Source organism: Neoarius graeffei, chromosome 5 (genome assembly GCF_027579695.1).
Source record: "Neoarius graeffei isolate fNeoGra1 chromosome 5, fNeoGra1.pri, whole genome shotgun sequence".
Lineage (NCBI taxonomy): Eukaryota > Metazoa > Chordata > Actinopteri > Siluriformes > Ariidae > Neoarius > Neoarius graeffei.
In genome coordinates this window covers 6882943-6903863 of record NC_083573.1, presented here as the reverse complement: position 1 = coordinate 6903863, position 20921 = coordinate 6882943, and the positions used below count along the sequence as shown (strand labels likewise).

Here is a 20921-nt window from a genome sequence, read left to right as displayed (position 1 = left end):
ACATGAGCAGGAAGAGGCTCTCCGCTCATTCCTTTTCAAGAAGGACGTTTTCGCTGTTTTGCCAATCGGCTATGGCAAAAGTCTGATCAACCAGCTGGCTCTGCTCGTAGCCAAAAGGATGGGGCTAGTTTGTGCAGTACGAAGAATTAATAAACAGCTTTGAAACATATTACTTTTTGATTGTTTCTTATTTTCCCGTTATTTTAAATTTAAGGGAAATTATTTCACCAAATGCCACTAAATAAAAACTCTCAAAAACAGTTTAAGCAAACCCTTGAAAAACACTTGGAAAAAAATGTGTATGTGGTACAGACTCCAAACTTGTGGTCATTATCTCCAAACTTCTTAATATCTAGAACCTGTTTATTAATTAATACGCATTTTGAAAAATGATTTATTTCAAGGCCTCCCCCACTGCTTTCTGTCGCTCTGACTACGTCACAGTCACTGTTGCGCTGATTGGTCAGAGCTTGGCCTATACGCACAGAGACAGTTTGAAAGACAGCGGGTTGTTCCTCCTACCCGCTTCGGAAATGTCTACGGATCGAGGCCAGACTAAATATTCACATTTAGTCTGGCTTGCCAGGCTACAGCCACTGGGATGAAACTGCTGTTGTGCATCTGTTGGTGTAAAACTGCAGCTCTGCAGACAGATCTGATTGCACCTGCTGGCCACCGGAGGTTCTGGGGAGGGGTCATCGCTTGCTTGCAATCTGCCCCCTCACCACTAGATGCTACTAAATCCTACATTGTGCACCTTGAACTTTTAATGGAATTTGATGAAATACTGTTTGTAGTCTCGGAATCTGTAACCACATGTTGTATGCAAATAAGGTTGGAGTTTGTTTTATTTATTTATTTGTTTGTTTGTTTGTTTTTTTAAATACATCTTGCTACCAGGGCGATCTCAAGCGTTATCTGAGAGCTCAGAGGAAGTCGGACGGTATGACCCCTGACCTTTTGAACCGCGACCTTTTGACCTTGCAGCGAATGGCATATGAGATTACATCAGGTCTTTTACACCTCCATGAGAACAACTACATACACAGGTGAGCATGAATGAAGCCCAGATGCACCCAAAGACACTCTGTGTCCTGATGACTACTTAATGGACTGCTTTCATGCCTGAAATGTTTGACTTGACGTTTCTGACTCTCAGCAGCTCAGGAGCATCACATTATAGAGCATTTTATCATGTTTTTTGTCATTTCTAACAGCGTGTATCATGGTTTTCCCCGAAGCCCGATACGCTTGCTCTGCCTGCCGATACGCTTATGGCCCTTTTCCACTACCCTTTTTCGGCTCACTTCAGCCCGACATGGCTCGCGTTTCGACTACCTTAGAGCAGCACGACTCAGCTCGCTTCAGCCCTGCTCAGCACCCAAAACTCGCACGGTTTTGGAGTAGGGCTGAAGCGAGCCAAACCGAGCCGAGTGGGGCTAGGGGCGTGAGGAGACACTCCCCTGTGCACTGATTGGTGAGGAGGAGTGTCCTCACACGCCCACACACGCCCCGCGAGCACGCTGGGATCTGTAAACACCGTAAACCCGGAAGAAGAAGAATTACGAGAATTTCTGAAGCCTTATGCGCCTCGCCTCATCTATACGCTCTTGCCAGTATCTGTTGGCGTTGTCGGTGACAACAAGCCACAGCACCAAGACCAGCAACACTAACGACTCCATGTCCTCCATGTTTATTGTTTACTGTTCGGGTCGTGAGACTACCGCTTAAAAGCTCACTGATGTCACTGTTTGCGCCGCCTAACGACATCACGTGACGTCCACCCACTTTCACTAACTCCACCCAATGTGTCCACCCACTTCCAGCCAGCACGGTTCAGTGCGGTTGTAGTCGAAATGCAACTCCAACAGCCCCGCTCAGCTCGACTCAGCACGGCACGGCTTAGCCCAACTCAGCCGCGTTGGTAGTGGAAAAGCGGCATTAGTCGCTTTAGTTAAAATCCGATACGCTTAGATTTATACCGATACGTTACATTTCCTACCCACAAGTAACTAGATACATAGGAGAGCAAATAACAGATCCATTTACATGTTGACTGATGTTTGTGTTAAACAAGCGGCCTTTTTTTCCAATGTTTGTGTTGATTCTGTCAAAGTAATACGTCCACATGGTATGATGGAAAACAAACTGTAATCTCGAAAAAAAATGTCAGACATCCTGGAATTTTCCGATTCATTATAAGCGATCTCATTGGCTGCCGATGTTGTCCCCCGCCAGACGGACAAAGCCGACTGATTTTAATCACAAAAGTTTGGCCTAGTCTATTATCATTATGGCTTCGATCAAAGATTGGTTGACTAAACATCAACAAACCCACGTGAGTGATGGCGCACAAAACCAGACTGTCGCGACAACGAAAACATCGTCAATTTTGATCTCTGCAACTGGCTCAAAAAGCACAACTACTCTGTCCACCGCCACGACGATGACAACTGGCAGTACAGTGTCTACACCAGCGTTCTCTCAGTGCCAGAATTGATCAGGCCTGTGATCTTCCTTCTCACCATCTCTCTCCTCTGTGCTTTATTCGAGCTGACTGACAGGATACGTCCTTCCTGTGTCCAAGGAGAATTAATCTGCTTTACAGGAGTAGAAAACTTAATTCATTAGTTTGGGTTTGCAGAAAGATTATGTACTTATAAACATTCTCACGAAGTGAAGTTGTCCAAATGTGTCAAATACAGCATAATTTCAAATAATCATCATAAGCATTTTTGGCAGTGTGATGTCACTGGGATCCATTTAACAAAAGGAGGTTCCGGATTATTATTTTGTTAAAGGCTCACCGTGACATCACACTGCCAAATACGCTTATCTTTATTATTTGAAATTATGCTACATTTGACACTTAAATTCTCTTCATGAATGTGTTTATAAGTACATAATCTTTCTGCAAACTTAAACGTACGAGTTAAGTTTTCTTTTCCTTTAAATATGTTTTAATCTTAATGTCGTCCATTTAATAAAGTGCCAAAATTTAAACTTTATAATATGCAGCTGCCTTACTTTTCTTTTCAGTGTATCTTAGTTATACAGTGGTGCTTGAAAGTTTGTGAACCCTTTAGAATTGTCTATATTTCTGCATAAATATGACCTAAAACATCATCAGATTTTCACACAAGTCCTAAAAGTAGATAAAGAGAACCCAGTTAAACAAACGAGACAAAAATATTATACTTGGTTATTTATTTTTTGAGGAAAATGATCCAATATTACATATCTGTGAGTGGCAAAAGTATGTGAACCTCAAAGATTAGCAGTTAATTTGAAGGTGAAATTAGAGTCAGATGTTTTCAATCAATGGGATGACAATCAGGTGTGAGTGGGCACTCTGTTTTATTTAAAGAACAGGGATCTATCAAAGTCTGATCTTCAACACATGTTTGTGGAAGTGTATCATGGAACGACCAAAGGAGATTTCTGAGGACCTCAGAAAAAGTGTTGCTGATGCTCATCAGGCTGGAAAAGGTTACAGAACCATCTCTAAAGAGTTTGGATTCCACCAATCCACAGTCAGACACATTGTGTACAAATGGAGGAAATTCAAGACCATCGTTACCCTCCCCAGGAGTGGTCGACCAACAAAGATCACTCCAAGAGCAAGGCGTGTAATAGTCGGCAAGATCACAAAGGACTCCAGGGTAACTTCTAAGCAACTGAAGGCCTCTCTCACATTGGCTAATGTTAATGTTCATGAGTCCACCATCAGGAGAACACTGAACAACAAATGGTGTGCATGGCAGGATTGCAAGGAAAAAGCCACTGCTCTCCAAAAAGAACATTGCTGCTCATCTGCAGTTTGCTAAAGATCATGTGGACAAGCCAGAAGGCTGTTGGAAAAATTTCTTGTGGACGGATGAGACCAAAATAGAACTTTTTGGTTTAAATGAGAAGCGTTATGTTTGGAGAAAGGAAAACACTGCATTCCAGCATAAGAACCTTATCCCACCTGTGAAACATGGTGGTGGTAGTATCATGGTTTGGGCCTGTTTTGCTGCATCTGGGCCAGGACGGCTTGCCATCATTGATGGAACAATGAATTCTAAATTAAACCAGCGAATTCTAAAGGAAAACATCAGGCCATCTGTCCATGAACTGAATCTCAAGAGAAGGTGGGTCATGCAGCAAGACAACGACCCTACGGACATAAATCGTTCTGCCAAAGAATGGTTAAAGAAGAATAAAGTGAATGTTTTGGAATGGCCAAGTCAAAGTCCTGACCTTAATCCAATGGAAATGTTGTGGAAGGACCTGAAGCGAGCAGTTCATGTGAGGGAACCCACCAACATCCCAGAGTTGAAGCTGTTCTGTACGGAGGAACGGGCTAAAATTCCCCCAAGCCGGTGTGCAGGACTGATCAACAGTTACCGGAAATGTTTAGTTGCAGTTATTGCTGCACAAGGGGGTCACACCAGATACTGAAAGCAAAGGTTCACATACTTTTGCCACTCACAGATATGTAATACTGGATCATTTTCCTCAATAAATAAATGACCAAATATAATACTTTTGTCTCATTTGTTTAACTGGGTTCTCTTTATCTACTTTTAGGACTTGTGTGAAACTCTGATAATGTTTTAGGTCATATTTATGCAGAAATATAGAAAATTCTAAAGGGTTCACAAACTTTCAAGCACCACTGTACATATATTACGGTAATTGCATCAGAAACCTTCTAAATCATTACAATTATAGTAATACAGCAACTTACTTTAAGGTGGCAGTTCTGAGGTTCAGATCCCTTTGTGATCAACAGGAGGTCATGATGATCGATTCTCTTCATTGGATTGCATAAGACGGAGCAAACCACTGTTCATATTTTCATGCACATTTTTGTTACAACGCTACTTGATCATAGATAATTAAGGGATCCCTGTAGATTTTCAGTCCATCATATACCTCAGTAATCTATAACAAACAGTTTAACTTGCATGTTGAACTTAAGGTGAAATTTCAAATGTGTATATGTTAATAATAAGAAGAAGCCTTTATTTGTCACATGCACACTTCAAGCACAGTGAAATTCATCCTCTGTATTTAACCCATCTGAAGCAGTGAACACACGCGCTCACACACACCCAGAGCAGTGGGCAGCCGCACACTAGCGCGCCCGGGGAGCAGTCAGGGGTTCGATACCTTGCTCAAGGGCACTTCAGCCCAAGGCCGCCCCACGTTAACCTAACCGCATGTCTTTGGACTGTGGGGGAAAACGGAGCACCTGGAGGAAACCCACGCAGACAGCATGCAAACTCTGCACAGAAAGGCCCTCGCCGGCCGCTGGGTTTGAACCCAGAACCTTCTTGCTGTGAGGCGACCGTGGTAACCACTACACCCCGTGCCGCCCAATTGAGCGCCAACTATTTAATACGATTTAGGTCAGAAATCATTGAAACACTGCTAAAATCTATCCTATAATCATGTATCTAAAACCTCTGAGACCCTGAAAATGCACCTGAGAGCTAGCCTAGTAAACTAGACCCACCCGCCAAGCGGCCAAAAATATTTTTTGCCTAGCGAATGGGTCTAGCCTCGCACCATATAAACAAAAACACCCCGGGCATCAAATCGTGCCCACCAATCACAACGCAAGGTTTTTGTTTGGATTCTTTGGGCGGGCTTTTGCAGGAGTGACGACAAAGCTGCGTGACGCTGGAGAAAGCGCAACAGGAAAGATGGCTACGGCTAGTGAACAGCGCGCGTTTGACTCCGCTTTGGAATCAGTTTTAGAAGAATTAGACTTGGAGTTTTCGTTGAAACATGAGCAGGAAGGGGGCGTTGTGGCTAAGGCGCCATACCATAAATCCGGGGACCCGGGTTCGATTCCGACCTGAGGTCATTTCCTGATCCCTCCCCGTCTCTCTCTCTCCCGATCATTTCCTGTCCTGTCTCTACACTGTCCTATCCAATAAAGGTGAAAAAGCCCAAAAAAAAATCTTAAAAAGAAACATGAGCAGGAAGAGGCTCTCCGCTCATTCCTTTTCAAGAAGGACGTTTTCACTGTTTTGCCGACCGACTATGGCAAAAGTCTGATCTACCAGCTGGCTCCGCTCGTAGCCAAAAGGATGGGGCTAGTTTGTGCAGTACGAAGAATTAATAAACAGCTTTGAAACATTACTTTTTGATTGTTTCTTATTTTCCCGTTATTTTAAATTTAAGGGAAATTATTTCACCAAACACCACTAAATAAAAACTCTCAAAAACAGTTTAAGCAAACCCTTGAAAAACACTTGAAAAAAATGAGTGTATGTTAAGTATGTGGTACAGACTCCAAACTTGTGGTCATTATCTCCAAACTTCTTAATATCTAGAACCTGTTTATTAATTAATATGCATTTTGAAAAATTATTTATTTCAAGGCCTCCCCCACTGCTTTCTGTCGCTCTGACTACGTCACAGTCACTGTTGCGCTGATTGGTCAGAGCATTGGCCTATACGCACAGAGACAGTTTGAAAGACAGCGGGTTGTTCCTCCTACACCCATCGGAAATGTCTACGGATCGAGGCCAGACTAAATATTCACATTTAGTCTGGCTTGCCAGGCTACCTGAGAGCATCTATTTTCAAAAAAATTTTCCGGGGGGGCATGCCCCCGGACTCCCCTAGTTTCGCTTCACACCTTCGGCGCTCAATTGTCTGTGTATTATCATGCCAGAATTTAGGGCTTTAATTTTTTTCTGGGGAAAACACTGGTGTATACATTATGCCAGGTTAGTAGTACTCAAGTCCGACTCGTGACTCAACTTGGACTGGAGCACTGATGACTCGGACTCGTGCATTAACTGCATTGGGACTCGTATATTGGAGACAAGGACTCGGATTTTTTTCTTTTATTTTTTTGTAACATGCCATAATAATTTGACATAAGATCTCCATTAATTTTTGTACTAATTTCATGAAAGAGTGTCATACCTGCGCGCCTTGGCGCGTGCATCAGATAGACTCTCAGGCGCGCTCCAGACGGCGCTTGCGCCAAACGGACTCTCGCATGCGCACCGTAAACGACTCGCGCCTGCACAGGATGAAGGCGCAATCAGTGTGCCGATATAAAAATTGTGAAAACACACTTACTTTGCGAAGTATTGAGTTGCATTGATGACACGTCACCGAGCCTTATTTCCTTGTTTGATTTCCTGTTTCTCGTCTTTGATTCTGTCGAGTCTACGATAGCCTGTTTGTGCCTCGCTCAACCTATCGCTCGTTTCACAGTTTTCCGATTTTTCCTGCCGTTCCGGATTGTTTACCGTCTTCACTCGTATTAATAAACGCACCACCTGCACTTGCATCCGTCTCCCAACCGTCTCTGACGGAATACTTCGCACTCCCTGACAAAGAGAAGCACATTCACCTGTTCATACAAACAAGCTAATGTTAATGGCGCAAAAACAACCGCCGTCAAATGGTGCGGTTGGAGTCTTGTTCTCGGACTCGACTCGAAATTTTTTTTCATGACTTGGCTCGGACTCGAGGTTCAGTGACTCGACTACAACACTGCATAACGCGGTACAGTGCAGCTCGTAAAGGACAAGGTTCAGACAATATTAATGATTTATAATGAACACATTTTAGGAAAAAAATGAAAAGGAAAGCTTTATACATTCTACCTCTGCTTTTCTATAGCGATCTGGCGCTGAGGAACTGCCTGCTTACGTCAGACCTGACGGTCCGGATTGGAGACTACGGCCTTTCGCACAACCACTATAAGGTACTGCAGGATACACTACCGTTCCAAAGTTTGGGGTCACTTTGAAATGTCCTTATTTTTGAAAGAAAAGCACTGTTCTTTTCAATGAAGATGACTTTAAACTAATCAGAAATCCACTCTATACATTGCTAATGTGGTAAATGACTATTCTAGCTGCAAATGTCTGGTTTTTGGTGCAATATCTCCATAGGTGTATAGAGGCCCATTTCCAGCAACTATCACTCCAGTGTTCTTTTTTTTTTTTACTCAAATTTTATTAATTTTTGGCAAAAAAACAAAAACAAAGACAAAACAACACAACATTACAGAACATATTACAGGGTCAGTGGGGTACATGTTATTAATAGTCCTCAATTGTCTCTGACATCAGTCCAAGTTTTCAGTGGTGCCTCTGCTTTGGGTTTTATAATCCATCCATTTCTCGCATTTCTTATCAAATTTTGTTTGTTGAAGTCTCAATATATAAGTAAATTTTTCCATGTTGATTATCTCCTCCACTATGTCCAGCCAGTTCCTCCGAGTAGGAGGGTCCTCTCTACACCATTTCCTGGTAATTGCTTTCTTGGCCGCAGCCAATAGAATTTTTGCCAGATATCCATCTTCGTATTGTACATTTTCCTTTGTCAGGTTACACAGGTATAATATCTCACATGACTTTGGTAATTCATATCCCAGTATCGTTTTCAATTCTGCCCACACATCATTCCAATAGTTTCTTATTTTAGTACATTCCCAAAAAACATGAGTGTGACCTGCATTCTGCTCTCCACACCGTCTCCAGCATGTTTGTTGTGTAGTTGTAATTTTGTTCTTTCTTTTGGGAGTGATAAAGAACCTGATCATATTTTTCCAACAGAATTCCTTCCACATCCTGGAGCTGGTGGTGGTTCGCTGTACATCACATATGTTAAGCCAGTCCTCTTCAGTTAACAGCATTTTACTTTCTTTCACCCATCTGTCTCTCACATACAGTGTAGTAGTTCCTCTGCTCCTCTCTAGCCCTTGGTACAGTGCCGAGACCACTCTTCCAGTGATGTTTCTATAAGCATTACACAGTGTTATAGTTACTTTATTCAACTCCTGGGGAAGATCTGGTTTTATCTCTTTGTCAAAGAAGTCTCTAACTTGGTAATATCTAAACAGGTCGCAATCCTCCAGTCCATATTCCCTCTTCAGTTTTTGGAAACTTTTAATTTTACCCCGATCCATTATTGTACAAATTGCTGTAATCCCCTTGTCTATCCATTGTTCATAGCTACTATCCATTACCCCTGGTTTAAATTTAGAGTCACCAATCAGCCAGCTCAAAATTTTTGTTTCACTTTCTAACTTGTATTTCCTAATCACTGTGAACCAGATTTCCAGAGTGAATCTAGTAATTGGATCAAGCATATTCTTATATTTTTTAAACATGTCCCTGTTTGCAATCATACTTTGGATGTGGTATCCCTCTCTTTTTAATTCTATTTCTTTCCACCTTGCAGTATACTCAGGGTCACACCAATACACCAAAGGCCGAGTTTGGGCAGCATAATAATATTCTAAGAGGTTTGGTAGGGCTAACCCGCCTTTGTCCTTGGGAATCTGAAGAGTTGCATATATATTTTTTTTTTTAAAGATATTTTTTTGGGCTTTTTGCACCTTTATTGGATAGGACAGTGTAGAGACAGGAAATGAGCGGGAGAGAGAGAGACGGGAAGGGATCGGGAAATGACCTCGGGCCGGAATCGAACCTGGGTCGCCCGCATTCATGGTATGGCGCCTTAACCACCTGAGCCACGACGCCCCCAAAGAGAAGAGTTGCATATTTTATCCTTGGTCTTTTCCCTGCCCAGATGAATCGTGAGATTTTTTTTGTTCCATTCTCTGAATTGTGATGTGGGGATTTCTGTTGGTAGTGATTGGAATAAGTATAATATCCTCGGTAAAACATTCATCTTTATGATTTCTATTCTGGAGCTAAAATCCAATGTTAGCGCCTTCCATCTTTCTATATCTTTTTGAATTTCTTGATTTAGAGTCCCATAATTAATTTCGTACAGTTTTGTTAAGTTTCCACTAATATTTACACCTAGATATTTCATTGTTTTTGCTTTCCATTTGAATTTATATGCTTGTTGAATGGCTTGGGGTGGGTTATAGTTAATGGGTAGTACCTGTGTTTTTGTCACATTGAGTTTATATCCCGACAAGTAATAAAATGAATCCAATCTTTCCATAAGTCTTGGAAGACAGACATCTGGTTGTTTTAGACTGATTATAACATCATCTGCAAATAGACCAATTTTATGTTCTGTGCCCTTTACCTCTATCCCTGCTATATCATCATCTTCTCTTATTGCCTGGGCCAAAGGTTCTATGTAAATTGCAAAGAGAGTTGGCGATAAGCAACAGCCCTGTCTAGTAGATCTTTCCAGTTTGAACCAGTTAGTGAGGTTACCATTTATTTTAATTCTAGCCTTCGGGTCCTGATAAAGTGTTCTAATAATGTTAACGGAGTCTGCATTAAAGCCGAATCTTTCTAGAGTAAGATATAAAAATTTCCAACTGACGCTATCGAAAGCTTTTTCTGCGTCCAAACTGAGTAGCAGTGCACTTTCTCCCTTTTTTTGTACTTCTTCAATTATATGTAAAGTCCTCCTTATATTGTCCTGTGTTTGGCGTCCCTTGATAAAGCCACATTGATCTTCATTAATTAGTTCTGCCATAAAAGTTTCGATTCTTTTAGCTAGGATGGTTGTGTATATCTTGTAATCACAGTTTAATATTGATATAGGCCTATAGTTTTCACAGAATTCCGTATCTTTTCCCTCCTTGGGTATCACCGTAATTATCGCTTCTTTCCAAGAGGGGGGGATCTTGCCTTTTTTTAAGGTTTCATTGAAGGCTGCTAATAACATTGGGCCCAATTCCTTTTTAAACATTTTGTACCATTCTGCCGGGAAGCCGTCACTCCCCGGAGCTTTATTTGATTTCAACTTATTAATGGCTTCTTCCAGTTCCTTTACTGTGATACATGAATTTAAACTTTCGTTCTGTTTCTCTCCTATTGTTGGTAGATCTAACGAACTTAAAAAGTTTCTTATTACTTCCTCATCCGCTGATTGTGGTTGTGTATATAGTTTTTTGTAGTACTTTTCAAAGACATTTTCTATTTTTCCTGGTTCAAATTCTAATGAATTGGTTATGGGATCTCTGATTTTATGAATTGTAACTCCAGTGTTCTAATGGTACAATGTGTTTGCTCATTGCCTCAGAAGGCTAATGGATGATTAGAAAACCCTTGTACAATCATGTTAGCACAGCTGAAAACAGTTGAGCTCTTTAGAGAAGCTATAAAACTGACCTTCCTTTGAGCAGATTGAGTTTCTGGAGCATCACATTTGTGGGGTCGATTAAATGCTCAAAATGGCCAGAAAAATGTCTTGACTATATTTTCTATTCATTTTACAACTTATGGTGGTAAATAAGTGTGACTTTTCATGGAAAACAAACACAAAATTGTCTGGGTGACCCCAAACTTTTGAACGGTAGTGTAAGTATTTGGTTCTTAATGCACTCCGAAGTCAGTGTGAGTCTGAATGGAGCAGGAAGGATTTTTATTAAGGCTTTGTCTCGGATGATTATTAAGATATAATCCCATAGCAGGGTCACAATGCCAAGAGCTCAGTGTGGCATCAGTACCGGAAAAAAATACAACCAAAGATATCAAAAACGAGGATGAAAATTTGGAACTAGACTATTAGACTGGAACCAAAATTCAAAAAAGTGCTTATTTAAGGAGTTAAAGGGATTTTTGAGACAAAGTCGGCAAACAGTCTTATTTTGTCAATTTGGGTGTGCCGAATTCAAATCTGCAATATGCCGAGCTCTATCTGACCTCTGTTGACCTCTAGAGGTCATTGAACTTTGGGCCTGTAAACGTCTCAGCTGAACCCAGTTTCTCAGCTTTCTAAGGAATGAAATGTACTAAAATGATTAATGAAGTTAGCAAATGGCCTTGTTTGTTAAATGTTTGGGTGCTGAATTCATTTTTCATTTGTAAAACGACATATGACCTCTGATAACCTCAAGGTCATTAAACTTGGCCTATAGGCCTATGCATTTAACGGCATTTTTAAACTGACTTTACTCCCCCAAAAAGAATATGAACAGACAAAAAACAAATAGAAAGGAACAAATACAACATTAAATGCCAGTCCATGTACATGTGACTTACTTTTCACAATGAGAATGCCTCGGCGATCACCTTACATAACATTGCATTACATTTAGCGGTTATTGTTTATACAAAGCTACTGAAAAAAGGACAGATTCAGCAGCATACAAAATGTGGGGGCATACAGGGGATACAGGTTAATCAGGGTTAGTATATATGAGAGGTTTTTTCTTTGTTGTTTGTTTTTTGTTTTAAACGGGGTAAAGCCTTTACAAAAAACAAACAACAAAGAAAAAACCTCTCATATATACTAACCCTGATTAACCTGTATACCCTGTATGCCCCCACATTTTGTATGCTGCTGAATCTGTCCTTTTTTCAGTAGCTTTGTATAAACAATAACCGCTAAATGTAATGCAATGTTATGTAAGGTGATCGCCTAGGCATTCTCATTGTGAAAAGTAAGTCACATGTACATGGACTGGCATTTAATGTTGTATTTGTTCCTTTCTATTTGTTTTTTGTCTGTTCATATTCTTTTTGGGGGAGTAAAGTCAGTTTAAAAATGCCGTTAAATGCATAGGCCTATGGAGCACTTGCATGTGACGTCACAGCCGATCCAGATTGTGACAGACGCCATCTTGTCAGTCAAACGCCATATTTCCTACTTCTACTTCTGCTTTTACTTCTGCCTTTTCTTCTGGAAAACCCTACTATATACAATTCTACTACAACGGCTGCGGCTACAAGCTCTCCCTACCTGTGCACGTTTTTTATGTTTTTTGTGTGTATTTTTGCGTGTTGTTCATCTGTACCGGACTTCAATATCCACTACAACCGTATGGACTTACTGGACATGGGTTTCCAGCAGAAAATGACGGTTTGTAGCGATTTCCATCGCACGCACAACATTCCGGACGAAAAAAAAAAAATTCCGGACGAGATAGCGAGACCAGCGGGGTCTCCGTGGATTGTTATCGGAAGCAAAGCGAAGGAGGCGGCGCCGGGAGCGGAAGCAAAAGCGAGGCTGTAGAGCCGGCCTGTTGACTAAGCTCAGAAAACAGCTACTCAAACCTCCACTGCTAAGCCTCTACCTCTCCAACGCCAGATCCATGGTAAACAAAACGGACGATTTGGAATTACAGCTGGAATTACCTTATTCTATTCTATTCTATAATCGGCTGGTCAGTGCAGTACTAGTAATACTTAAGTGACTTACCCATCCAGTGAGGATTATTTTCTTGTTTACAAGATGCCACATCTGAGTCGCTGACAAATCCTGAATTTCTGTAAAGATAACTGTGCAGAGATTTATAAGCACGCAGTGCTTCACCACTGAACAGCGAGGGAAAGTTAATGAGGTAATTATACACGTCCGGGTATTCCGCTGGCAGTTCCATATCCACTGACACGGTCGTGAAAACTCCGTCCGGAAAGCCATAAGGGTCACTAATCTGTAGGTCGTTTATTTTAGACATATATCTAGTTATCTGTTCATTAGAAAAATGAGCCGTGTAGTCCGTCGGTTGAAATTGATCCATTCTGTACACGAGTGCAGCAGTATTCAGCTGTGTTGTTGCCCGACAAGATGGCGTCTGTGTACTTTCCGGTCACGTGACTGCAAGATCTCTATAGACCCTTTTCAGTCACGTGACCTTCGTAAACGCGACCACCATTTTGGACATGTAGCGGACTTCGGCTCGAATTGGTTTGAATGCGAGGAAGGCGACAAACGGAGAACATACAAGAAAAAGGAGCGAGATGCAGAAAACACCTTCGCTATCCAGCGACGTAGGGCATTTACAGGGCGAGCAGAGGGAGAAATAACAACAGTAACGACACATTAGCAACGCCGTACAGAAATAACGGTTTATGGCACAGACCCTTTCGGTTCTCGCTCATCTAGCTGCTACAGTGACTGCTTAGACTGCAACAATAATACCTAACACACATATTTAAATATCCGTCGTAAAGACGTGAAACTCGTCGAGTGACGAGTGTGTTCATTGATCAGCTAACACAATCTAAAAGTAGACATACCATCACACTGCCCTGGCGCTGTGTACAGTTTACCTTCTATGGCTTGTGCACTCGCTATTTGCCATTACTTTCTCCAACCCAGTGTTACAGATTACAGGGAACGGCCTGGATTTAAGAGACAAATACACGTTCCTCTTGTTTTGAACACTTATCTGTAGGCAGTGCTTAATTTGTAAAGTGGGAGGTCCCGGAGCGCAGAGGATGAGCGGCTCCGGTGCGGAAAAAAAGGGGGCGGGGTGCTGCGCTGCGCTTCTGGGCATGTTTTGTAATAACACTGCAAATTAAGTTCATCTGCAGATATTTTGTGGATGTCGTTTCATGAGAGAAATCACCAACAAGGCAGATATCAAAATCAGACATTAACACTAAATAAACTTGCATTTTTTTATTTAATTATTTGGGTTGGTTTTTTTTTTTGTTACATAGTCAAAAGAGGTGTCGGATCATCGGATCCAGTGTAAATAGCTGCCGGAGCCAACGCCCGAGGTTCCGGAGCGCGCTCCGGCTTGCTCCCCCTCAAATTAAGCGCTGTTTGTAGGACACTGCCTCTGATCTGTCCTACAGTCTACCAACAGCAAAGGAACACAACGCTAGCTAATGTCGTTAGCTAATAGCTACTACAGAAGAACAAAGAGGTTACAATGGGTTATTTTAGCCTATTTGGTTACACACTCGCCGCCACAGAATGTTAACAGCAATGTAATGCCTTTTCTGGCTAATTTTATTCGTCTTACCTCCAACAAAGTGGTCACTACACAAGCGCTGGTATGCCGAGGGCTGCCAATCTGTTAATTTTTTTTTAATGGCCGCTATCCATCTTCTCCGTCGGGATCCGATAAAATGATAACCCTTGCCTTGTGTGTTGATGGTTACTACATCCAGGTGCACAACAATATAGTGGCATGATGGAAGTCTTGCTGAAAATAAACACTTTTTTTGCTGCCGTTCCTCAATGCTGGCTGTGGTAAACTACTGGTAGTACACGTCCAAAATGGCGGCTGCGTTTGTCGTGACGTCACGTGAAAAGGGTCCATAGGCCAAGTTTAATGACCTTGAGGTTATCAGAGGTCATATGTCATTTTACAAATGAAAAATGAATTCAGCACCCAAACATTTAACAAACAAGGCCATTTGCTAACTTCATTAATCATTTTAGTACATTTCATTCCTTAGAAAGCTGAGAAACTGGGTTCAGCTGAGACGTTTATAGGCCCAAAGTTCAATGACCTCTAGAGGTCAACAGAGGTCAGATAGAGCTCGGCATATTGCAGATTTGAATTCGGCACACCCAAATTGACAAAATAAGACTGTTTGCCGACTTTGTCTCAAAAATGCCTTTGGGTGTCACAATTCTGGATTTTGGTACCAGTCTAATGGTCACCCTTGACAACCCAAATTTTAGTGAGTGTCTACGAGGCTGGGACGGACCTTCGAATTACTGAAAGGACAAGGAAGGAAGGAGAGGAGGAAAACAGAGTTCAAATCAGGAAGATCGAAACCAGAAACGGCGTGAACTAGTCGCGCTAGAGGGAAGAAGGTAACAGTGACCGAATATGTCCCTGTTGTTTTTTTTTTCTGATTCAAACAGGAGGACTATTATTTAACGCCGGACAAGCTGTGGATTCCTCTGCGTTGGATTGCTCCAGAGCTGTTGGAGGAGTTTCGAGGAGAATTAGTGGTTACAGACCAGACTAAGACCAGTAACGTGTGGTACGTAACCACTATTTTATACCACTATAGGACCAGTGCTGAGAAGATATTATTTCATTGTAAGCCATTCTGAGCATGTAAGCACTGAGCGCTGATGTATTCGAAGTGTTTCATGCTCAGCAGCTTTGTTCGGATTTTAAACACTGTATCCACTTAATTCCCCATTTTTTATACACCCCAACCTTGTCAGTCTGTCTTGTTGGTATACAGTTTGATTGTCGCTCATGTTTTTTTTTTTTTTTTCCTCATTGTTTCAAGTGTCAAGTGATTGTTTGAATGCATATATAATTTTTAGTTATTTTTTTTCTTTTCTGAAATCAGCAATGAGTTCACTGGACAGATTTTTCCCACTTATAGATTTTTCCCAATCACAAGATGCCCCAATTACATTTTCGTGTACCAGGGTGTTGATGTTTTGTTGTACGTTAAAAGTCTCTCGTGACTGTTTACCCTGAGCGCTGTGTCTTTCTGATGGACAGGTCCTTAGGCGTGGTGATTTGGGAGCTGTTTGAATTCGGTACACAGCCACATCGCCACTTAAGTGATGAAGAAGTTCTCACTTTTGTCATTAAGGAGAGACAGATTACGTTGGCTCAGCCCCGCCTTAAACTCTCCCACGCCGACTATTGGTCAGTTTCACATTTCTCTTTCCTTACACTTGAATGCTTTTTTTCTGTATTCCCAGTTTATGGAATCAATTTTGTGCCAAAATGTTCATACAATACTTTTGAAATATCAAACAAAAACGACAAATCAAAATACAAAAAAAAAAAGTCAATTTTTTTAGACTGGCAAACAAATTATTCGTATAATCGTGCAAAATATCAGTCTATTACTTTTCAGAAACCTTTTATTTTTGTTCCGCGTCTTTCTCAGTTTTGTTTGACGTAATTTATTTTGGTTGCGATTCCAGCTTTCTCGTTTGCGCTCCCTGACTTTTTTGCTTGCAGTTTTGGTACAAACTTCACGTGTGGGTGGGCTGTCCAGGAATGCATTCCCATTGGCTAACTTGTGTTTGACTGACAGCTACGCTCAGCGATTCCCCCGGAGGCTGTTGCGGCCATTTCCTACTCGGATTTTGTACTACTGCAACACATACAACACATTTGTCCCGTACTTACACTTTGTTGAATTAATTCAATATCATAGTCGCCACTGAAGTCCACTCGATCCTTGTTTACCGTCAATGGATCGGTCACTCGTCAAACAGTCCGCCAGAATCTGAGTAGGAAATGGCCGCAACAGCCTCCGGGGTAATTGCTTAGCGTAGCTGTCAGTCAAACACAAGTTACCCAATGGGAATGCATTCCTCCAGCCGGTTTCACTAAAGTAGTTTAGACTGGTCTATGGGTTAAGATTGGTCTTAAGTTTCTTTATAGACCAGTCTAATGCAAGTAAGACAGTTTCACAAAAGTTAAGACTAATTTTTTAAGTCTAATTTTAGGCTTGAAAAGTAAGACACACTCCCCCCAGTCTAAAGGCCCGGTCCCACTGCACTTACGGATGCAAAGAGGATGTAAAACGTAAAAAAATCTTTGCCATCCGTTGGAAAACGCTATGCATCCGTTGTGTACTCATTGCATACGTGCTTCATACGCTCTATCCATCGAGCATCCGTCCACTGTGATTTCATCCGCGCAAAAAGTTTTGAGCTGCACAAAACTTTTAGAACGGATGAACTTTCCGCCGTGTACGATGTAAATCCGCGACATATACGAGCAACAAACGTTCTATGTCCGTTATCATCCGTTAAACATCTGCTGTATCCTCTCTGCATCCTCGCAACTCACATCCGCTGCAGCTGAAAACGGAAAGAGGGAGGAAAGATAAGGTACATGAAACGTCTATTCATCGTTAGTAGCACGGAAATAGAAAGGATGTAAGCGTATGCATCTCGTATATAAAGTATTCAAAACGGACAAAGCGTTTATATCTGGGATGTATCTCATATATTTAGGATGTCTGGAGTATGTCTAGAGTATGTAGAAGGACACCTAGCGGACAATCGATAGTTTGTATAAAAAGGGGGAGAAAATCATCTAGTAGTAGAGATGTATCGATGTAGCCGCCAGCACGTCTTTCCGCTTTATGCTGACGGCGTGCGTGCTGCATCCCTTTATATCCGCGGAGCAGACGCAATTCATACCCCCCGCATGCGCAGTGAACGGTCTGCATCCGATATACATCCGCGCAACATCCCCTTTGTTTCCGTTAGGCGTACGTGATGCATCCCCTTCATCCGCTATGCATCCGCTCTTTCTGCTATGCGTCCGCTTCTCAGTTATCACCGGTAACCCCTTCGGAGCTGTCATCCACTTCCATCCGCTTTCACCCGCTAGGCTTCCTAGGAACATGCGTTTAACATCCCCGCTATATACTACCCACGTCCGTTCTTTTCCGTTCTGTTTTCGCAAATTTTCGCCAATTTTGTCCATTTCTGGAGCGGATGAAAACAGATAGAGCCACCCCCGAAATTTTGCTCGTCCGCTGTGTCCTTTTTGCATACGTTTTGTGTCCATCGGCCAGTGGGACCGGGCCTTAATATGGGTCTAAGAAAGCTTGAAATGTTAAGGCAGTGAAGTACATTGCAAGTATGTAATACACAAATTTAGGCTATTATAATCTAACTATAAAGTATTCAATAAAGAACAAACAGTATAATGCCAGCTTATTCATTTTATTACTTATAAATATATATATAAATAATATAAATATATGAATTCATTTATGCATATAATTACATCATCACTTTCTCTCTCTCTCTCTCTCTCTCTCATACACTCACACACACACATTACTACATCACTCCTCCATCTGCACGAGTCTCTTCAATTTAAGTTGCAGTCTTTCCTTTTGGAGCTGCAAGACCTCAATCTCCAGAAGGAGTTTTTTCTCCTCCAGATGAAGGTTGTTGTATTGCTTGTCAAGCACCATGGCCGTGGTGGTTCTGGTGGTGGTGGCAGATGTCTGGGAGTCCTCCACAACCGGTTCAGGGATCAAGGAAACTTAAAAAAAAAAAATCAGACCAAGGTTTTCATTATTAGAAACTGTAGTCACACCACAACATAGTATTTAGGTCAGCTTGTTCCAAACGTCTTTCTTTACGTGTACTACCTACTGTAGCAGAATTTAAATCTATGTTGGTCAAACCAACGACTGTAGAGTCTATGGGTCAAACCTATGTTCCATCGTTTAGTAACAGACCTTGGTATCAACCGAGTGGAATAGCTATTTCGCCATCGCAAGGTAACTGTAGCTTAGCTCAGTGCTGTGGGAACATAATCTCCCCTCCTGTTTATGCTGAAATGACAATAAAACCCCACTTGACAACGTTTATAACTTAAACAAGACTCTACCTGTAATTTCCTCCTGATCGGTAGGCTCTTCGTGTAGTGTCACATCCGCGCAGGTACTGGGTGATGACAACTCCGAGGGTGAAGGAGCCTCAGCTTCAACGTTGCTAGGGGAGTTGCTGCTGGGTCTGGCGAAGCCGGTTACTCCGCTCTCCTTTCCCTCCCCAAAATAAGGGCGACTCGTCGCCATAAATGTTGATGACCATTTCGGTGGTTACTTTTAGTTTCCGTTTCTGCACGGCAGCAACATCTCTTCTCGCAGATGGATTAACGCTATTCACAGACGACGTTATTTTTTCCCACACTTCATGGTTTTTCTTATTGCTACATTCTTCGCTGAATTTGCCTAATAAAACGTCTTTGTAGGAATTAAATTCCTCTAATATAGCCAGATTTTCCGAGTGGCTAAACGGCACTGAACGACCACTGTCCGCCATTTTTTTTGTTTTGAAAAGAGTCTTAGGGCCCGTTTACACGAGGACGCTGTCGGGTAAAAACGACTAAATATTTTATCAGAAGTGCCTTTCGTTTACACGAGGACGGCGTTTCCGAGGCTGAAAAACGGATAAAATTGAAAACGCCTTCCAAAGTGGATAAGTTTAAAAACGGCCCCCGTTGCATATCCGTCTAAACTACCCAATACGCCAAACTCTGCTCGGATCTGCTCACATCGGGTACGTGTTTACGTCATACATGTGTCATATACTGCACATGCCAGCCCGGGAAGTAAGAAAGTAAGAGCATGTTTGATTACATCGATCCAACGGACCTTCAAGCTGGTCTGTGTTTTAATGCAGTAGATGTGTTTTCCTGCTCACCCGCCCAGCTGGAGCTCCTCAGTTTGGTGTCGCCAAGTTACACACACGCGCGCGCCGCCTATTCAAGCCGCTCGTGAAACCATAAACCCGAGACTGAAAACAAAACTAGCAGCCGAACGGGTGTATTTTGCTGAGATGGACACTGCCTTTTCTCTTCTTCACCGAAACAAGAGTGAGTGTTACTTAATAAAGGCAGATTAAAAGAGTTTCGGTTTGCTCCTGCTCCTCCCTCGAGCACTACAGTACCTCAGCCGGACCGGTGTTCTGTAAAGTTGTCCTAGCAAGTTCTCATACAGACCGTTTTATTATTCAAAACAAGTCATTACAAATTATTTGACTCGGCCAAAGACTCGACCAATACGCACAAAACATAAAAATCGGCAAATGCGTGAAATTCTCACCGATTTTCTATCAGCCCAGCTGATCGGTGGGACAAAACTACTGTTGAATTTTCCTACCCGCCTGGATTTCGCGCATGCGTAGTAGGCTTGGTAGGATAACTTGACAGAACAGCGGCGCAGATGTGCAGATCAGACAAGACGGAAGACGTTGCGCATGCGTGCAGACATAGCGGAGACATTTATGCGTCACCGTATAGACGCAGATTTCCTCCTTGAAAACGGTCGTGTAGACGCGGAAAAAAGTGAGAACGAAAACGGACTTTTGCGTTTTTGTTTTATACCGTCCCCGTGTAAAGTGGGCCTTAAAATACCCACAATCCTTTGCAGCATAGTATGACTTAAGATAGTCGGAGTCTTAACTGCTTTGTGCAACAGTATTTGTTAGACGTCTATGCTAAGTCCGACTATACCCGCTGTCTAAGTTAAAGTCATAGTCTAACTTGGTGACACCGGCTGCAGGACAGCCCGCCCACACGTGAAGTTTGTGCCAAAACTGCAAGCAAAAAGTCAGGGAGCGCAAACGAGAAAGCTGGAATCGCAACCAAAATAAATTACGCCAAACAAAACTGAGAAAGACGCGGAACAAAAATAAAAGGTTTCTGAAGAGTAATAGACTGATATTTTGCACGATTACACAAATAATTTGTTTGCCAGTCTAAAAAAATTGACTTTTTTTTGTTTTTGTATTTTGATTTGTCGTTTTTGTTTGATATTTCA

General features: G+C 42.0%; 1 protein-coding gene across 3 annotated transcripts in view; it reads left to right on the top strand.

Annotated features, from left to right (window-relative positions):
• Positions 1–20921, top strand: part of lmtk3 (lemur tyrosine kinase 3) — a 58723-nt gene that overhangs the window by 15754 nt on the left and 22048 nt on the right. For all 3 annotated transcript variants that reach the window (XM_060921083.1, XM_060921081.1, XM_060921084.1), the window contains 4 exons: positions 901–1049; positions 7639–7723; positions 15511–15632; positions 16112–16261. In XM_060921083.1, coding sequence (XP_060777066.1) covers positions 901–1049; positions 7639–7723; positions 15511–15632; positions 16112–16261 — 506 coding nt within the window. The remainder of the gene's footprint in view (positions 1–900; positions 1050–7638; positions 7724–15510; positions 15633–16111; positions 16262–20921) is intronic.